Source organism: Mizuhopecten yessoensis, unplaced genomic scaffold, assembly GCF_002113885.1.
Source record: "Mizuhopecten yessoensis strain PY_sf001 unplaced genomic scaffold, ASM211388v2 scaffold715689, whole genome shotgun sequence".
Lineage (NCBI taxonomy): Eukaryota > Metazoa > Mollusca > Bivalvia > Pectinida > Pectinidae > Mizuhopecten > Mizuhopecten yessoensis.
The window spans coordinates 5,905-23,674 of record NW_018479742.1 but is presented as its reverse complement, the minus strand read 5'-3'; the positions used below and the strand labels follow the sequence as shown (position 1 = coordinate 23,674).

At 37.5% G+C, this 17,770-nt stretch overlaps 1 protein-coding gene across 1 annotated transcript in view; it reads left to right on the top strand.

Moving 5' to 3' along the window:
- The window catches only part of LOC110441191, a 28,929-nt gene extending 11,677 nt beyond the window's left edge, over window positions 1-17,252 (top strand). The window contains exons 3-7 of the mRNA XM_021484296.1: window positions 2,224-2,358; window positions 3,033-3,523; window positions 6,403-6,630; window positions 10,879-11,021; window positions 17,101-17,252. Coding sequence (XP_021339971.1) covers window positions 2,224-2,358; window positions 3,033-3,523; window positions 6,403-6,630; window positions 10,879-11,021; window positions 17,101-17,209 — 1,106 coding nt within the window. The 3' untranslated portion in view covers window positions 17,210-17,252. The remainder of the gene's footprint in view (window positions 1-2,223; window positions 2,359-3,032; window positions 3,524-6,402; window positions 6,631-10,878; window positions 11,022-17,100) is intronic.
- The last annotated feature ends 518 nt before the right edge of the window (window positions 17,253-17,770 follow it).

Genomic DNA, 17,770 nt, shown 5'->3' with positions numbered 1-17,770 from the left:
AGATAGTGTTAGCTAATTACTGCATTGTAATTTGTAAAAAATATCGCCAAACCACGGACTTAGATAATCTTATTCCGTGGCCAAACTGAACTGTGACATGACCTGGTTTGAAGTGACGTAACCCAAGCCGCCATGATGAGCGCTTCTCACTGATCGTAATTATGATCATTAAAAGGTATATAATTATGTCTTTCACCAGGAGATATGCACCAGCGGTTACTAAACATCGAATTACTTATTAATTGATATGTTTTTGTAAGCAAGTAAATGTTTTATGTAAAATATTGCTAAAATGATTCGATGTATGCCGATATGCGCACACGTGTGTGATGAGATAATTTAAAGAAAACAAGCAACAAAATACACATTTTACGTAGTTTCTTCTTGGTTTTTAATATTATTTTACATCAATGAAAAAAAAAATCATAGAAATATATAAAAAAAATTATTCATGGATCGATTTTCGGAGCATGAACATCGGTTTTTTTCCAGATTTTTTGGGTGCGCAAAATATTCGAGTAGAAGCTTTTTCCTCAAAAAGTACCTGCGTAAATTACACAGGTGCGCAAATTACATGGGTTTTTAGTTAAATTCACCTACAGAATGAAAAAAATATGTTCTAGGTCCCAGGAGTGTTCTAAGGGGACACGCTTAAGCATTGATTGGAAACTGTTCGCTGTGTTGAAAGTAAAAATACAAAAAGACAAGAATCAGATACAAAGAATCCTTTACGATACGCCACTGACCGAGGAGTACTTATTAAATGACTTGAACTTTACACATTCCAACTAGAGCCTACTCTGTATGAGTAGAACCGACAATGGACTTTACCACGGCTTTATCCCCCCTGTTGCCAATCTAAAAAAGAGTTGTGACGTATGGGATAGTGTATGTGTGTAAGTGTTTCTGTGTTTGTGGTAAAAGTAATAGTGTTTTTTCCGTGGAAGTTTTAGTGCTAAAAGGAACAGATTTCTTGGTATACAGGTAAGGTTAGGCATCACTGATTACTTCATATGAAATGTATGTACAGTACAGTATATGACTATGAAAATACACCCTTCAAATTATTTTTCATAGTTTTATCAGTTCTCATATGATATGAATCTCATGTGGCGGTATTATTTATCACACCTTCACAAAACATTTGATTTCAAGTCTTCTGTTAAGATATTTAAGGAAAGAAATGATTTCAAGAGAACAAGCTATACAGAATAATTCAATAAATCCGGCAACCCTCCAACTTTTGATCGGTATGTTCTAATATCGGTGATATACATATAATTTATTTATATGTTCTGATTGTGACATCTTGTGAGCTGCGGGGTGGGCGCTAGTAAACGAAAGGACAAACAATGGGATATTTAGTTGCTTAGTCTGACAAAACGATATTTTGATCTAAATTAGCAGAGTGACGCTGTCACATAAATTAGTTTCTCCATAATTGTTTAACATAAATGTCAATGCTGTATGAGGCTAATATTACTATGGGATGTCAGTTATAATTAGATGATCTGAAAATTAAGAGTTGAATTGGTTTGAACAAAAATAACAACTTTTAAGGATCATCAGCATAGGGAGATATACTTAGTATTATGTTATATTCCATTGGTTTCCTGACTAACTACATTACATATCATTCCCCAACATCACTGGGTTTCAGTAAACCATGGCCACATTTGGGATTTGCATTACCTAATACATACTAACTTGCTTTAACATGCATGCTTGATCATTTCCACTTCAAGTGTCAGAACAACAAAACACATTAACAACCATATTGATTGCAACACAAACGACCCATAGGCCTTTTGTAATGCATGTGCAATATTTTTGAGGAGCACATGCATATGGTGTTACCCATGTCAAAATCACGTCCTGTCCCATCTGGATTCAGTGTCATCATTCTGGTGACTTCATTTCTGAACAGATATTGATAAACTTTATAACATGGTCAAGTATTAATTAATAACTTGAAGGCTCGAATGAGTTTGTATTGCAGGGTTCCGAGGTATATAGTCACTGTTACTGTTTTATAGAAATTTGTCAAAACCAACACAGTGACATCCGACTCTGGTGGCTTTGATTTTTGAATTAATTTTATACACTGGTCAGGTTTAAGAATACCTTCAGTGCTTTCCTTCCCCCCCCCCCCCCCCCCCCTCAAATAAAACAACAAGCTCTTTCCATGTGCTATACACTGAATATATAATACTGTTTTTGCAGTGTGCCCGTCTGGAACCTGGGGTGAGGAATGTGGAGAAACATGTGCAGGTTGCATTGGAAGCCTATGTAATTCTATCAGTGGCCACTGTACTTATGGCTGTGTATTTGGTTACAATGGACCATTGTGTGACATAAGTAAGTAGGATATTTGTTGACAGCACTATAACTTGTTTTCCTCTATTAATTAATGTCAAGTTACAAGGTTTTGACCTTTGGGTGATTTTGGATGATTATTCTTTGCAAATTTATATCAATTATACAAATGTAATGATTTTTGTCAACGATTACTGTTTCAAAAAATATAATTAGCACATTTGCTCTAATATATGAAGTGGAACTGGACTGGATTGATCACTATAGCAAGCTCAAACTGCTGATTATTAAATCGGCAAAAGCTAATTAAAAAAATGAGGATTTTTTAATTAAAAAGTAAAGGGTAGCTTAACCTTAACTGCTTTTCTGAGATCAAAATATAATTTGAAGACTTTTTACTGCCATAATTTAAAAGAAAATACTATTTTTATCAATTGTGCAAACATTCATGAATTCTAATAACACATTATGTAAAGTTTGTTTGATTTCAAGACCAACGTTAGCAGACTGACATATTATTTTCTCTGTTTTTTTTTTATTTTTCTCATATTATCCTCTATAAAATAAGGTATATGGCTCCAAAAGAGTTAGTCAGTGGAAAATTGTGAATTTTCACAAAAGCAGATACTTATTGTTGTTGTCTGGTCTGATATCACTGTAGAGTTACCGGGCTGTTAAGCAATTATATTAAACTACCTACCTAATTACTGTTTCAGAAAACAATATATGTGTTAAAACAGACACATTGGATGTTTATGCTGAACGAGAGACTACGCTGATTGTAATGGCACAGTACTTCACCCACCCACTGTCCAAAATTCATATAAAGTTTGGCAATGAAGAGCCTTGTTTGTTAGACAGCGACTGGGTTCACCTTAATGTAACTACAGGAATAGTTGCCTACAAAGGTGTCAGTGTGAATGTAACCGGCTTCACCCACCTCCATGTGGTTTATCATATGTTCTTTGAACCGACTACGGTTGTTAATGTCACACTTGACAACCAGGGCATCATCAACTATCGCAATGTTACCTTCAATGCTCACCAACATCATATTGCTAAGGACTGTTACCAGAATGCCACAATAAACAATGCTAGTAGTGATATCTTATCACCCATCCCAGTGGAACGCAGCTCAATCCATACTTACTCTGTCAACTGGATAACTGATCATAATTGCCTTGAATTCCATGGTGTCAATTCTGTGGTAATTATAGCTTATTTTAATAATTGTTCAATAACTAGTAAATATGTTTCTTCATTCTTGAGAAACATCTTTTCTGTTTTTACCAATGGTAGTGATCCTTGCTTGAATTGTAGGTGACCTTGGGCCATAGCACATGTACAGTGTCTGTTGCCAACTATTCTCTTTAAATACTAAAAAAGGCCTACAATTGCTTCCTGTGTTGATAACTGTCAATATCAATCAGATGAATGTCTTGACTGATTTCAAAGTCATGAGGTAAATGTGCAGAAATCTTAAAGCTTGACTTTGTCTGAAAAAACACTTATTAGTCCCCTACTGGTTTCCTCTTTGTCCTTCTGTGTACGTATATACGTAAGTAACACCAATGTTTATCAGCGCTCTAGCGGCTTCATTCCTTGAGGGATTTTGATCAAACTTCACACAATTACAAAGGACCATAATATCTCGGACAAGTTCAAGTTTCAGGGTTGTCGGGTCAAGGTCAAGGTCACTGTTACTTTTTGTTTAGAAAATTCATTGTCAGCGCTCTAGCGGCTTCATTCCATCAGGGATTTTGATCAAACTTCACACAATTACAAACAACCATTATATCTCGGACAAGTTCAAGTTTCAGGGTTGTCGGGTCAAGGTCAAGGTAACCGTTACTATCCATTGTCAGCGCTGTAGTGCCTTAATTCCTTGAGGGATTTGATCAAACTTCACACAATTACAAAGGCGCACCATAATATCTCGGACAAGTTTGTATTTCAGGATTGAAGAGTTGAGGTCAAAGCCACCGCTACTATTTATACAAAATCCTGGACAAGTTGAAGCCAGTGATTAAACATAGGCCGTATAGCTATATAGGATCAAGACATTGGCCTGTCACAGCATGCTTTATTTGGTACAGGACTGACAAGTTTGTTCAAACAAAAGACCTTCATTTACTGAGAAAAACCAACTGAAATCTTCGAACACACATTCATTAGGTATAGAATATGCTATTAAGCTTGTTAAATGTTACTTTTCAAGTTGTGACCTGAGACAATCTCACAATTGTATTTGACATTTCATAGTGACAGCATTATAAAGTATGATATTTGACATGTCATATTGACAGCATTATAAAGCATGATATTTGCCATATCATAGTGACAGCCTTACAAAGTATGATATTTGACATGTCATATTGACAGTATTATAAAGCATGATATTTGACATGTTGTATATATAGCATATTTGACATGTCGTAGTGACAGCCTTATATAGCATATTTGACATGTCGTAGTGACAGCCATATATAGCATATTTGACATGTCGTAGTGACAGCCTTATATAGCATATTTGACATGTGTAGTGACAGTCTTGTATAGTATATTTGACATGTCGTAGTGACAGCCTTATATAGCATATTTGACATGTCGTAGTGACAGCCTTGTATAGCATATTTGACATGTCGTAGTGACAGCCATATATAGCATATTTGACATGTCGTAGTGACAGCCTTATATACAATATAGCATATTTGACATGTCGTATTGTCTTGTAGGGTCAGACAGAGTCATGCATTAATAAATGGTATATTTAGCTAATTAGGGCCCCGTATCGGAGATACGGGTGCCCTATAGTAATCACTCTGTCTGTCTGTCTGTCCGTCCACAAATTTTGTTCTTGGCTGATAACTTTGGTACTTACTGACCGATGTACATGAAACTTGGTCAAGATGTTCAGTTCATAAAAATACACATTGATATAAAAAGTCAAGGTCAAAGGTCAAGGTCATCAGGTTCAAAGGTCAAGGTCAAATTTTACATATTTTCACTGATAAACATTTTGTTATGACGTTATGAAGCAAAGTTGATCAGAATTGAACAAGGAGTCAACTGACCAAAGGTCAATGTCATTGGGTCAGGGGTCGAGGTCAAATTTTGTAGCTTTTCACTGGTGAACATTTCGCTATGACATTATGAAGCAAAGTTGTTCGGAATTAAACAAAGAGACACACTGAGGTAAATAGTCGAGGTCAAAGGTCAAGGTCATTAGATTCAAAAGTCAAGGTCAAATTTTGCATCTTTCCACTGATGAACATTTTGTTATGACATGATGAAGCAAAGTTGATCAGAATTAAACAAGGAGTCAACTGACCAAAGGGCAGGTTCAAAGGTCAAGGTTAAATTTTGTATCTTTTTACTGGTGAACATTTTGCTATGACACTTTAAGCAATGTTGCTCAGAATTAAACAAGGAGTCAATTGACCAAAGGTCAAGGTCACTGGGTCAAAGGTGAAAGTTAAATTTTGTACCTTTTACCCTGATGAACATTTTGTTATGACATTATGAAGCTATGTTGTTCAGAACTTAACACAGAGTCAACTGACCTTGGGTCCAGGTTAGGGGGTTCAAAGGGTCCAGGTCAATTTTTGTATTTTTCACTGATAAACATTTTGTTATGATATTAAGAAGCAAAGTTGGTTGGAATTAAAGAATAAGTCAACTGACCAAAGATCAGGGTCACTGGGTTAATGGTCAAGGTCATTTGGGTCCAAAGGTCAAAGACAAAGTGGCCCTGATCTCTGACTTTGACCCTGGCTCTTGATGGAGGAGGTATATAAGGTGAAATAAAACAAATCAAAGCTAACAAATGAGTATTGTACCGGTATTTACATTTATGTTAGCCCAGCAAATATGGAGGTGGAAGGAAACAAGACTTGCATAATAGTAGATGTAAAATGTATATTTTGCTTCCTTGCGATTCTTTTTGAAGTCCAAATGTCAAACGTCAAGCTCAGCTATATGGGCAGATTGCTTCTTGTTGATTATGGGGGATATATTGCCACAAGACGGGGCCCTTACTGACCTGTCAGTGTTCTAGTTGTTATATATTTGTTTTTTATTAAACAGCAATATGCCTACATCTGGGTTGTCAGATATTCTCAAGCAGACACATGCTGGATGGAAGGAAATACAAAAGTCGAGGATTCCATTTGGTATAATGGAACCGGAACACAGGAAGCTACATTTAGAATACCAGCAGACCTTTTGTTTATTGGATTTTATTTTATCAATATTAGAGCATATATTGAGTTATCAGTTGGAGGATCGCAGGTAGATTTCTACAGAAACATTAATGTAAGTATATATATCACAGGTAAGTTTGTAGAGACAATGATTAAGACTGTATTGTAAGAGACAGAGTTATGCTGCCAGTACAACAGTATATCATTTTACTGCTATGAGCTGACAAAAAGGGCAAAGTGAGCTAATGCCTTGACTTGATGTCCATTGGTGTCCGACATCGACTTTTCATTAAAGGTTATCAAATTACTCCACACATCGTCATCAGCGTCCATTTTCGTGACGTACTTCCGAAAAAAACTTTGTCCTGAACACTTGAAAAACATTTAACTAAATTTAGTCTGAAGCATTGTTAGATAAAATGGATTCAACAGAAACAGAGGGTGTGACTCCCTCCCCTGGGGGCCAATGGGACATTGTATATAGAACAGAGGGTGTAAACTTCTTCAGTTCAATTACCAGGTAAGGGATCTTTAATTTATTTGATCTATTAGCATCCTTGGGCTAAATATGGTTGAACATTGTTCAAAAGGAGGTTGTGATCCCCACTGAGGCAGGAAGCTGGACATAATAGAGAAATATGTTGATATTTAAAACCTAACTCTTTCAATGCTGCATGGTAAAGGGACTTTAAACTAATTTGGTTTATAGAATTCATTGTTGAGGGGACTCAACTTTGTGTAAACTGAAGGTATGGCCCCTCTGAGAACAGAGGGGTGAGACCAACAGTGTAAGCTAATTAGATATGGCTAGGCTCGGCACCCTTTCGCTAAGGGGACATAACTGTATAAGTGGAAGGTGTGGGAACCTCTGGTGTCAGAATATGACCTGGACCATGATACCAAGCGAGGCTATAGTCTTGAAATTTATTAGTCCCCCAACATTTCCCTTTGGGGGCTATAGGTTTGCACTCGGTGCGTCCAAGAAGTTTGTCCGGGACATATCTTCTATACTATTTCACATGGAGTAACCAGATTTGGTGTACAAGGACATCTTAAGATGGCAGAGTGCAAGAAGTAGCTATCGGTCGGTCGGTCGGTCGGTCGGTCCCATTTGGCGGAGTATTGGCCCCTTGAACAACATAAAACGTAATTATCTGCTGGGTTTTGTTTCTTTGCAATAATTATAACAAATGTTAACCGACGTGGTTCAATTTTGATGAAAATTGGTATATAGGGGTATTAGGAGACTGCAAATTTAACCACAGAGGTTTCGTTGCCATAGCAACCATATAGCAACCACAAGAAGGGTTCTCATTGGTGGAAATTCAGGTATTGTTCGATTTTGATGAAAATCATTAAAGAGGGTATAAGGGGACTGCAAATTCAAATAGCAACCCCATGGAAGCTTCTTATTGGTCGAAATTTAGATATTTTTCGATTTTTTTATGAAAATTGGTATATATATAGAGATATTAGGGAACTGCAAATAAAACCGCATAAGTTTCCTTACCATAGCAACCACATGGAGGCTTCTGATTGGTCGCATTTTAGATATTGTTTGATTTTGATGAAAATTGTTATATAGGGGTATTAGGGGACTGCAAATTCAACCACAGAGGTTTCATTGCCATAGCAACCATATAGTAACCACAAGAAGGGTTCTCATTGGTGGAAATTCAGATATTGTTCGATTTTGATGAAAATCATTATAGAGGGTATAAGGGGACTGGAAATTTAGTTATTTTTTGATTTTTTTTATGAAAATTGGTATATAGAGATATTAGGGGACTGCAAATACGTTCCGTTGCCATAGCAACTACACAAAGGATTCTGATTGGTTGCAATTTAGAAATTGCTCAATTTCACTCAAATTTAGTGTACATTGTGTACGTAGGTGACAATTTTGCGACTATGGGGGAAATCTGTAATGGTCCCCCATTACAATTAGTACTTGTTGCTGTAGATATTGTCAAGATGTTTCAATCAACCAAATTCCTATGTACATCCAGATCATGCTAAGTTTGCCAACCGATGTGATTTGTGCATATTTACGGATAATCAATGAGGTATAGGGCTTTTTTTTTTCTTCAAGTTTTAAGCTATACATTATGTCTCAACAGCACGATACTCCCATATGTTTAAACCTAACCTCAATAATGTTAACCTACAATATGTCCTGCAAGCGGGGGATATAAATTCCACGAATTTGCTTGTTGGAGTTCAGATCGAGTTATAAATATATTTTCTGAACAGTAAAGAGTTATCATCATGCAGCACCTGTCAGATAAATGATTTAATGCCTACTCGTTTCTTAATACCAATTAAGTGATTCCCAGTTATGGTCAAACTTTGGCCAGAGATTGCGGGCCTCGTAGTCAAATATGTTAACAGACAATCTTATATATAATGTCAGCTAGTAACTCAGACTAAGCTTATGTTAGAGAAACTGTCGGTGTATACAGAGAATGTTAAACATATTAATTATTTCAATGTTAGTACAGTGTTATAGGTTTGAGACCTGTCATGTGTTAAAGTGTAAGTAAAATGTAGTTATTAAGTTGTTACAGAGTACCCAAAAAGACAAGAGCTTTTTATTAACATAGACCCTATTATTAATGTCTGTTGTCCAGTCAGTGTTTTCCTTAATCAACTTCTGCCTAACAAAAAGTCCAGGGTCACATTTTGGCTGTATGGTTCTTGATCAAATGAATTTTCACAACCAGGCAACTTCAATTTCACAGGGTTCAAATGCTTGATCAACTTCTTTGTATAGCCAAGTTGCTTAAGTCATGATAGTCTTTAGTAGTATGCTGGAGGATTCATGTTGTTCAAATGAATACCCTAATTAACCCTGGATCTCCTTTCAATAATCGAGGGATATAAAGTGTGTTAAAATACTTGTGACTTATAATTAATTCTTAATAGCAAAGTGGCCCAGTAGCATGGAGTACTCTGGTGTTAAGGTGGCTCCACCCTTTCGCAATTAGCCAGCAGAATTCAATGAAAGTTTCTCATAATGGTTATGTCAATATGTAGATACGATTTTATGAAAATGTAAGCATTCCAATAATCTGGGGGATTTTTTGTAAAAAATACTGAAAAAATGAACTTTTGTCAATTCAACACTTTCACATTTTTTGAGTGTGTGGCCTTGTTCAAAACTATTACAACAATAAAATAATGAAAAGAAACATTGCTGATCAACCCTACAAATATTGTATTTATCATAAAATATCTACAACATGTTACAAAAAGTGTTGTTTATTGAAATTGTATGGATAAAAGTTACTGAATACAAGCTTAAAGCAAACAGGACACATAGTGTCATACAAAAAGAGTGAAATATTGAACCAAATACACACAAAGTCTTTATAATTCATTTATTTTACATTTTACAATAATATTGATCCTGATGGGAGTTATGTCTACCTTGAAAAAAATCGGAACTTTTTGCAGAGGGATAGAATTTATACAATGACACTTATTTTCTTTACTATACCAAAAACGACGGAAATAAATCAAATTACTATATTTTATTGTCACTTTACTGTTCTTTTATGGAACAAAATTACTCTCAATCATGTACACTTTGGACATCATTCCATAGCCCGCTTAAGCATGGTAAATTTTCATGTCAGGTACATATATGTAACCATAGGCTATCGCATGGTATGCCGTTATCACGTGCACGCACATGCACTTGCATTTTCACAGAGTTATTGTAATTGCATTTGTGGAACGATTTATCTCACAGAGCGTAACTCGCTCCACAACAAAAGTCGTAGCGACCAAGAGCTTGTGAACTACTGTTAATATGTGATACGTACAGGTGAGGTCGGTAAACAAAACACATCAGTCTGCATTCCATGCGCCTCATACGACCTTCTTGAAGTCGTCTGATCTTATGTCAGTGTCTTCCCGTGAGTTAATTAATGTCTGTCTATCATAAGCTTTATTTTAGAAGGACGTGTGATTACACATTTCTAAGTTAAGTCTCAATATCGGGTGTTGACATATCATCGTCACGCACGTGTACCGTTGTTTACCCAGTGTTACTATAATTTACACTACGGTAATGGAATGATCGATACGCAATATAGAAATGACGACATGAAAATACAACAAGAAAAACATGTGTATTACAAAGGGTGGGAAGTCCTTAAATAGTTTACAGCATTGAATTGCCCGATACACAATACGGAAATGACAGCACAAAAGTACAGTAAGAAAACCATTACATGTATTACCAAGTGTGGAAAGTCCTATAGTAAGGTTTACACTTGCATCCACTCGTTCCTTTTGTCAGATTTTTAACGTATGATATTTAAGTGTTAGCTACTGATGTAATTTAATGTTTCAGGGTTACATTGAGATAACTCTGAACAGTGTAAGAGCATCCTTAGGTTCCCTGCTTTCACCAATCCACCTGTGTAGTGAAGCGCTGCTGCTCAATGCCAGCACCTCCGAGGATCCCGAAGGAATTTTGACTCTCGCAGATTTCCAGTAAGTTTGATAGTACCAGAATAGAAGATGCAAAATGTGAGCAAAAAATATTACTTTTCTTCCTTGTCTTTAATTGCCTGATACCTTCCATATGTGAGGTCCACTTTGTTTGACATCCTCACTGCCTGGGTTCCTCTTTGCACCAGTTGGGCCGGGGGTGTCTCATTGTCTTTTTTGGGGGGGGCGTCTTCCTTACCTTGATCATGAGCCCCAAATACCTGACATTCCACCTGGCCTTTTTTTCTCAACCCATAAGTCATAAAAATATCTATAATATCATTTGTGTTAGAAAAGTTACAAAATTTTGCATGCTTAGTCTAAAAACTTGCTATATAGTCTTTTTGATTAATTGGTTTTTGTCTCACCGCCACGAATTGGAAGCAATACTTAATTAGGTGTTGCTTTTCCGGCGACAGTGGCGTCAACATTAAGTTTTTGTTTTTAAGTTAGTTTTTGCTTATAAATATCATGAAATCTTTGCTCAGTTGTTCTATATATTGTTCTATATATTATTTATTGTTTTTTTTCTATTGGTGCTAACATTATCCCATAGATAACTAAATCCTGATTTGTTGATTTCAGCTTTGCTGTTTAAAATCCATCTAGCATTTGACAACATGCTTTCCTCGTAATATGTTTTTTAGGTCACCTGAGACAAAGTCTCAAGTGACCTATTGCGATCCCCTTTTATCTGTCGTGCGTCCGTAAACAATTTACATTTTCGACTTCTTCTCCAAAACCCCTGAACAAATTTCATTGAAGTTTTGCAGAAACCTTCCATGGCCAAAGGTCAACAAAATAGTTGCCGGTTTGGTCCCCTGCCCCCAGGGGCTTGAGGGGCGGGGCCAAAAGGGTCGAATTGACTGAAATTTCAAAAATCTTCTTCTCAAGACCCATTTATGGTAGAATCAAACACTCTTCATAGATGGAAGGGTCTTAAGGTGCTCTACCAAAATTGTGAATTTCATGACCCTTGGGTATCAGGTAAACTTTACTATAGTTTATATAGGGAAATCACATTTTGGACCAACATTTGTTTAATTTCCATTGGAAGTAATTAAATTTAGGTTAGCATTATCAGTATTGGATAGCAGTTTGATGGTATGCGCATATGAGTCCTGACTGACCCCCCGGGGCTGATGGGAGGGGCCAAAAAGGGTTGAATTGACTGAAANGGGTCTCACGTTTACCCCTGGGGAGGGGGTAAACTTTACTATAGTTTATATAGGGAAATCACATTTTGGACCATCATTTGTTTAATTTTCATTGGAAGTAATTCAATTTGGGTTAGCATTATCAGTATTGGATAGCAGTTTGATGGTATGCACATATAAGCCCTGACTGACCCCCCGGGGCTGATGGGTGGGGCCAAAAAGGGTTGAATTGACTGAAATTTCAAAAATCTTCTTCTCAAGACCCAGATAAGGTAGAAACAATCACTCTTCATAGATGGAAGGGTCTTAAGGTTTATGACCCTAGGGTCTCACGTTTACTTAAATTTATTATTGGAATTTATTATGGTTTATTATGGCAAATGATACTTTGAATATTACATGTTAATAACTTGATTGGAATTATAACCCTGAGTTGACAGTTTGATACTTTGAAAATTTTGAGCCAGCCCTACCCTCAAGGGCTGTAGGGTTGGGCCCAAAGGAGTCAGTGTGCTAAAATTTCTTCATTTTCCTTGTTTAGAATCAGAGGTGCTAGTTTCAAATACCTTTTAGTCTTAAATCTGTATGCTAGATATTGAATAAGGTGGTTTTAAGCTCACTTTTTGTTTGTTTGTTTGTTTGATTTTGTTTAACGTCCTATTAACAGCTAAGGTCATTTAAGGACGGCCTCCCCTATGTGCAAGATGCATGCGTGTAGTGTATGTGTGTGTATTTTGGGAGGCTGCGATATGTTAGTGTTTGTCTCCTTGTGATAGCGCGGAACTGATGCCGACTTTATAGTGCTACCTCACTGAAACATACTGCCGAAGACACCCAGCAGGACGCCCCACCCGGTCACATTATACTGACAACGGGCGAACCAGTCGTCCCACTCCTATCTTGCTGAGCGTTAAGCAGGAGTAGAAACTACCATTGTTAAAGACTTTGGTATGTCTCGGCCAGGGGACAGAACCCAAAGCCTTCCTCACAGGGGCGAACGCTCAACAAATGGCCAAAAGGGAGGCATTGTCAAGGGAGACATTAGGAAGAAGAAAGTTATTTAGAAAGGAGAGAAGAGATAAGGTCCCAAATTTAGTCGCCTCTTACGATCATGCAATTGGGGGCAGCAAGTACAATTCTTACGCCCTACCTGCAGGGCACCTGGCCCGAATGCCCAAGTGAGCTTATGGCATGGTGCGGCGTCCGTCGTCCGTCCGTTGTCCATCCGGCGTCAACTTTTTACTTTAAACAACTTCTTCTCATTAACCAAAAGGCCTGGGGTGTATTATTTTGCCAGAAGCATGCTGGGATGAAGGGCTTCCAAGTTTGTTCAAATAAATGACCTTGACTTATATTCAAGGTCACAGGGGTCAAATATGTTTTTAACCTTTAAACAACTTATTCTGAATAACCGAAAGGCCTTGGGTCATGATATTTGGCCAGTAACATACTTTGATGAAGGGCTACCAAGTTTGTTAAAATAAATGACCTTGATTTATATTCAAGGTCACAGGGGTCAAATATGTTTTTAACCTTTAAACAACTTCTTCTGAATAACCGAAAGGCCTTGGGTGATGATATTTGGCCAGTAACATACTTGGATGAAGGGCTACCAAGTTTGTTCAAATAAATGACCTTGATTTATATTCAAGGTCACAGGGGTCAAATATGTTTAAAACCTTTAAACAACTTCTTCTGAATAACTGAGAGGCCTAAGGTGATGATATTTGGCCAGTAACATGCTGGGATGAAGGGCTACTAAGTTTGTTCAAATAAATGATTTTAAATCATATTCTGATGAATACCCTTACGGAATTAACTTATATGGACTTATAAGTAAAACATCCCCCAGTTATAAGTAACTTATAAGTAACTTATAGTTGACTTATAAGTTGTATCATTTTTGGGGTAAGTGAAATATCAGTATGTGTAAGTATAAGCCAAATATCAGTCACATATAAGTCTATTTCACAGCGACTTATAATACACTTATAAGTGAAATATAAGTCAATATACAATTATAAGTCAGACTGGACTTATAACCAAAAGGCTCAGGATGTTGATATTTAGTCAGTAGCATGCTGGGATCAAGGACTACTATGTTTGTTAAAGTGAATGACTTTGAATTATATTCAAGGTCACAGGTGTCAAATTTGTTTAAAATCTTGAAACGACCTCTTCTGAATAACAATGGGTCCCAGGATGTTGATACTTTGCAAGTTGCATCCTGAGATGAAAGGCTATAAAATTTGTTCAACATAATGACTTTGTTCGACTTTCAATCACAGGGGTGAAATGTTTTAAAAGAAATTAACAGGATCTTTTGAATGAATTTTAATCATAAATACTGATATTTTGCCTGTAGCTTTATTTTAGATCACTTTTAAGGTTACAAGTGTGAGATTTATCCCAGGTGAGCGATGCAGGCCCATTGGGCCTCTTGTATTGTTTTTTGTCACTGAATAATATTTCTGTTCTTGTTAAAAACAAAATCAACTCTCTATAAATATATCAGGTGACCGTTAATGCAGTTACTAGCTCACCTGGTCCGAAAGACCAAGGTGAGCTTATGCCATACCGTGGCGTCTGTTCGTCGTCCGTCCGTCAACAATTTCTTTAAGTGACTTCTTCTTCTTAACCACTGATTGGAATTCAACTAAATTTGACTGGAAGCATCCCTAGGTGGTGGGGATTCAAAATTGTACAAATGGTGGGGCTGACCCCCCAAGGGGCTGAGGGGCTGGGCAAAAAGGGGTCAATTTGGCTATATTGCTACGAATGACTTCTTCTGTAGAACTATGCCATGGATATCAACCATATTTTAATGGAAGCATCCCTAGGTGGTGGGGATTCAAAAATGTACAAATGATGGGGCTGATACCCCAGGGGGCTGAGGGGCGGGGCAAAAAGGGATCAATTTGGCTATATTGCTACAAACGACTTCTTCTGTAGAACTATGCCGTGGATATCAACCATATTTGACTGGAAGTATCCCTAGGTGGTGGGGATTCAAAATTGTACAAATGGTTGGGCTAACCCCCACAGGGGGCTGAGGGGCGGGGCCAAAAGGAGTCAATTTGGCTATATTGCTTTAAGCGACTTCTTCTCTGGAAATAAGAAGTCGATGTCAACCATATTTAATTGGAAGCATTCCTAAGTGTCAGGGATTCAAAATTGTTCAAATGATGGAGCTGACACCCCAGGGGGTTGAGAGGTGGGGCAAAAAGGGGTCAATTTTGCAATATTGCTATAAGTGACTTCTCTGGAGCTAAGAGGTGGATATCAACCATATTTGACTGGAAGCATCCTTAGGTGATGGGGATTCATACAAATGGTGGGGCTGAACCCCCCAGGGGGCTGAGGGCGGGGCCAAAAAGGGGGCAATTTGGCTATATTGCTATAAACGACTTCTACTGTAGAACTATGCCATGGATATCAATCATATTTGGTCGGAAGCATTCATGGGAGGCAGGGATTCAAAGTTATACAAATGGTGGGGCTGACCCCCCGGGCTAAGGGGTGGGGTGAAAAATGTGTATTACTTGGAAATGGTTGAGATACCCACCATATAACCATGGTATACAATTGCTGAGTATAAAGAGAAGAATGCACATTTGCTTCCAGGATGGCTATAGGATCTGGCCCCACCCTTGGAGACATAGTCCCTGGGCCATAACTTTAAAACTGTTGAGATCCCCACCCCAAAACTATATATATAAATGCTGGGCATAATAAGACGAATGCACTCATGATATCAGAATAGACCCTGGGGTCTGACCATACCCCTAGGGACCTAGTTTGTTAGTCACAGCTTGGAAACAGTTGAGAGCCCCACCCTATAACGGTATATACAATGTTTTAAAAGAAATTAACAGGATCTTTTGAATGAATTTTAATCATAAATACCATATAACCATGGTATACAATTGCTGAGTATAAAGAGAAGAATGCACATTTGCTTCCAGGATGGCTATAGGATATGGCCCCACCCTTGGAGACATAGCCCCTGGGCCATAACTTTAAAACTGTTGAGAGCCCCACCCCAAAACTATATATATAAATGCTGGGCATAATAAGACGAATGCGCTCATGATATCAGAATAGACCCTGGGGTCTGACCATACCCCTAGGTACCTAGTTTGTTAGTCACAGCTTGGAAACAGTTGAGAGCCCCACCCTATAACGGTATATACAATTGCTGAGTATAAAGAGAAGAATGCACATTTGCTTCCAGGATGGCTATAGGATCTGGCCCCACCCTTGGAGACATAGTCCCTGGGCCATAACTTTAAAACGGTTGAGATCCCCACCCCAAAACAATAAATACAAATGCTGGGCAAAAAGAGACAAATGCAGTCACGATATTAGAATTGATCCTGGTGTCTGGCCACAACCCTAGGGACCTAGTTTCTGAGTCAAAGCTTGGAAACAGTTGAGATCCCCACCCCATAACCATACATAAAATTGCTGGGCATGAAGAATCTAATACATGTACAGATATGCTACAAGGATTGGCCTTGGGGTCTGGCATATTCCCTTGATCTCATTTGGAAAATATTTTGCCATGATTGCTTTGGTATCCTGGTGAGCGATACAGGCCCTCTGGGCCTCTTGTTCAAAGTTCTATTTTTTTTTTTACAAGTGTTGAATCATTTGAAGTTTTCTACGCACAGATAATGGCAATTTTTCCTTACTCACTGTAAATTAAGTTATTACAAGTGCTGTTATTTACTCCCAAGTTGTCCTTTATAAAAATTGATGTGTAGATTCTCAACACCCACAGCCTTATATGCCTCCGAACCCTATCCTACTGAACTGTAACCTAAGATGCTGTTAACATAGGTATCAAAAACAGGTGATTGAATTTCAATATTAGAATTATGATTTTTGAACTTATTGCAATGTGCATAATTAAAATGTTTTAGATTTTCCTGGACCTGTGTGATGGATGATGTGTTGCCTTGCTCCATCTTTGGAGTAGCTATTGGTAGTGACAACATCACCATGCCTTTTACAGGTATATGTGTAAACTAATTAATCCTTACAGTCTGTAGACGTTGGAACATCACATTGTAGTTTTTAGCTCACCTGGCCCAAAGGGGTCAAATATGTTCAAAACATTTAAACAACTTCTCCTGAATAACCAAGAGGCCTAGGGTGCCTAAATTTGGCCAGTAACATGCTGTGATGAAGGGCTATCAAGTTTGTTCAAATGAATTACCTTGACTTATATTCAAGGTCACAGGGGTCAAATATGTTTAAAACCTTTGAATGACTTCTTAAACAACTTCTTCTCAATAATCAAAAAGCCCAAGGTGATGATATTTGGTCAGTAGCATGCTGGGGTAAAGGGCTATCAAGTTGTCAAATGAATGGCCTTCACCTATATTCAAGGTCACAGGGGTCAAATATGTTAAAAACATTAAACAACTTCTTCTGAATAACCAAAATGCACAGGGTAATGTTATTTGGCCAGTAGCATGCTGAGATAAAGGGCTACAAAGTTTGTTCAAATGAATGACCTTCACCCATATTCAAGGTCACAGGGGTCAAATATGTTAAAAACTTTAAACAACTTCTTCTGAATAACCAAAA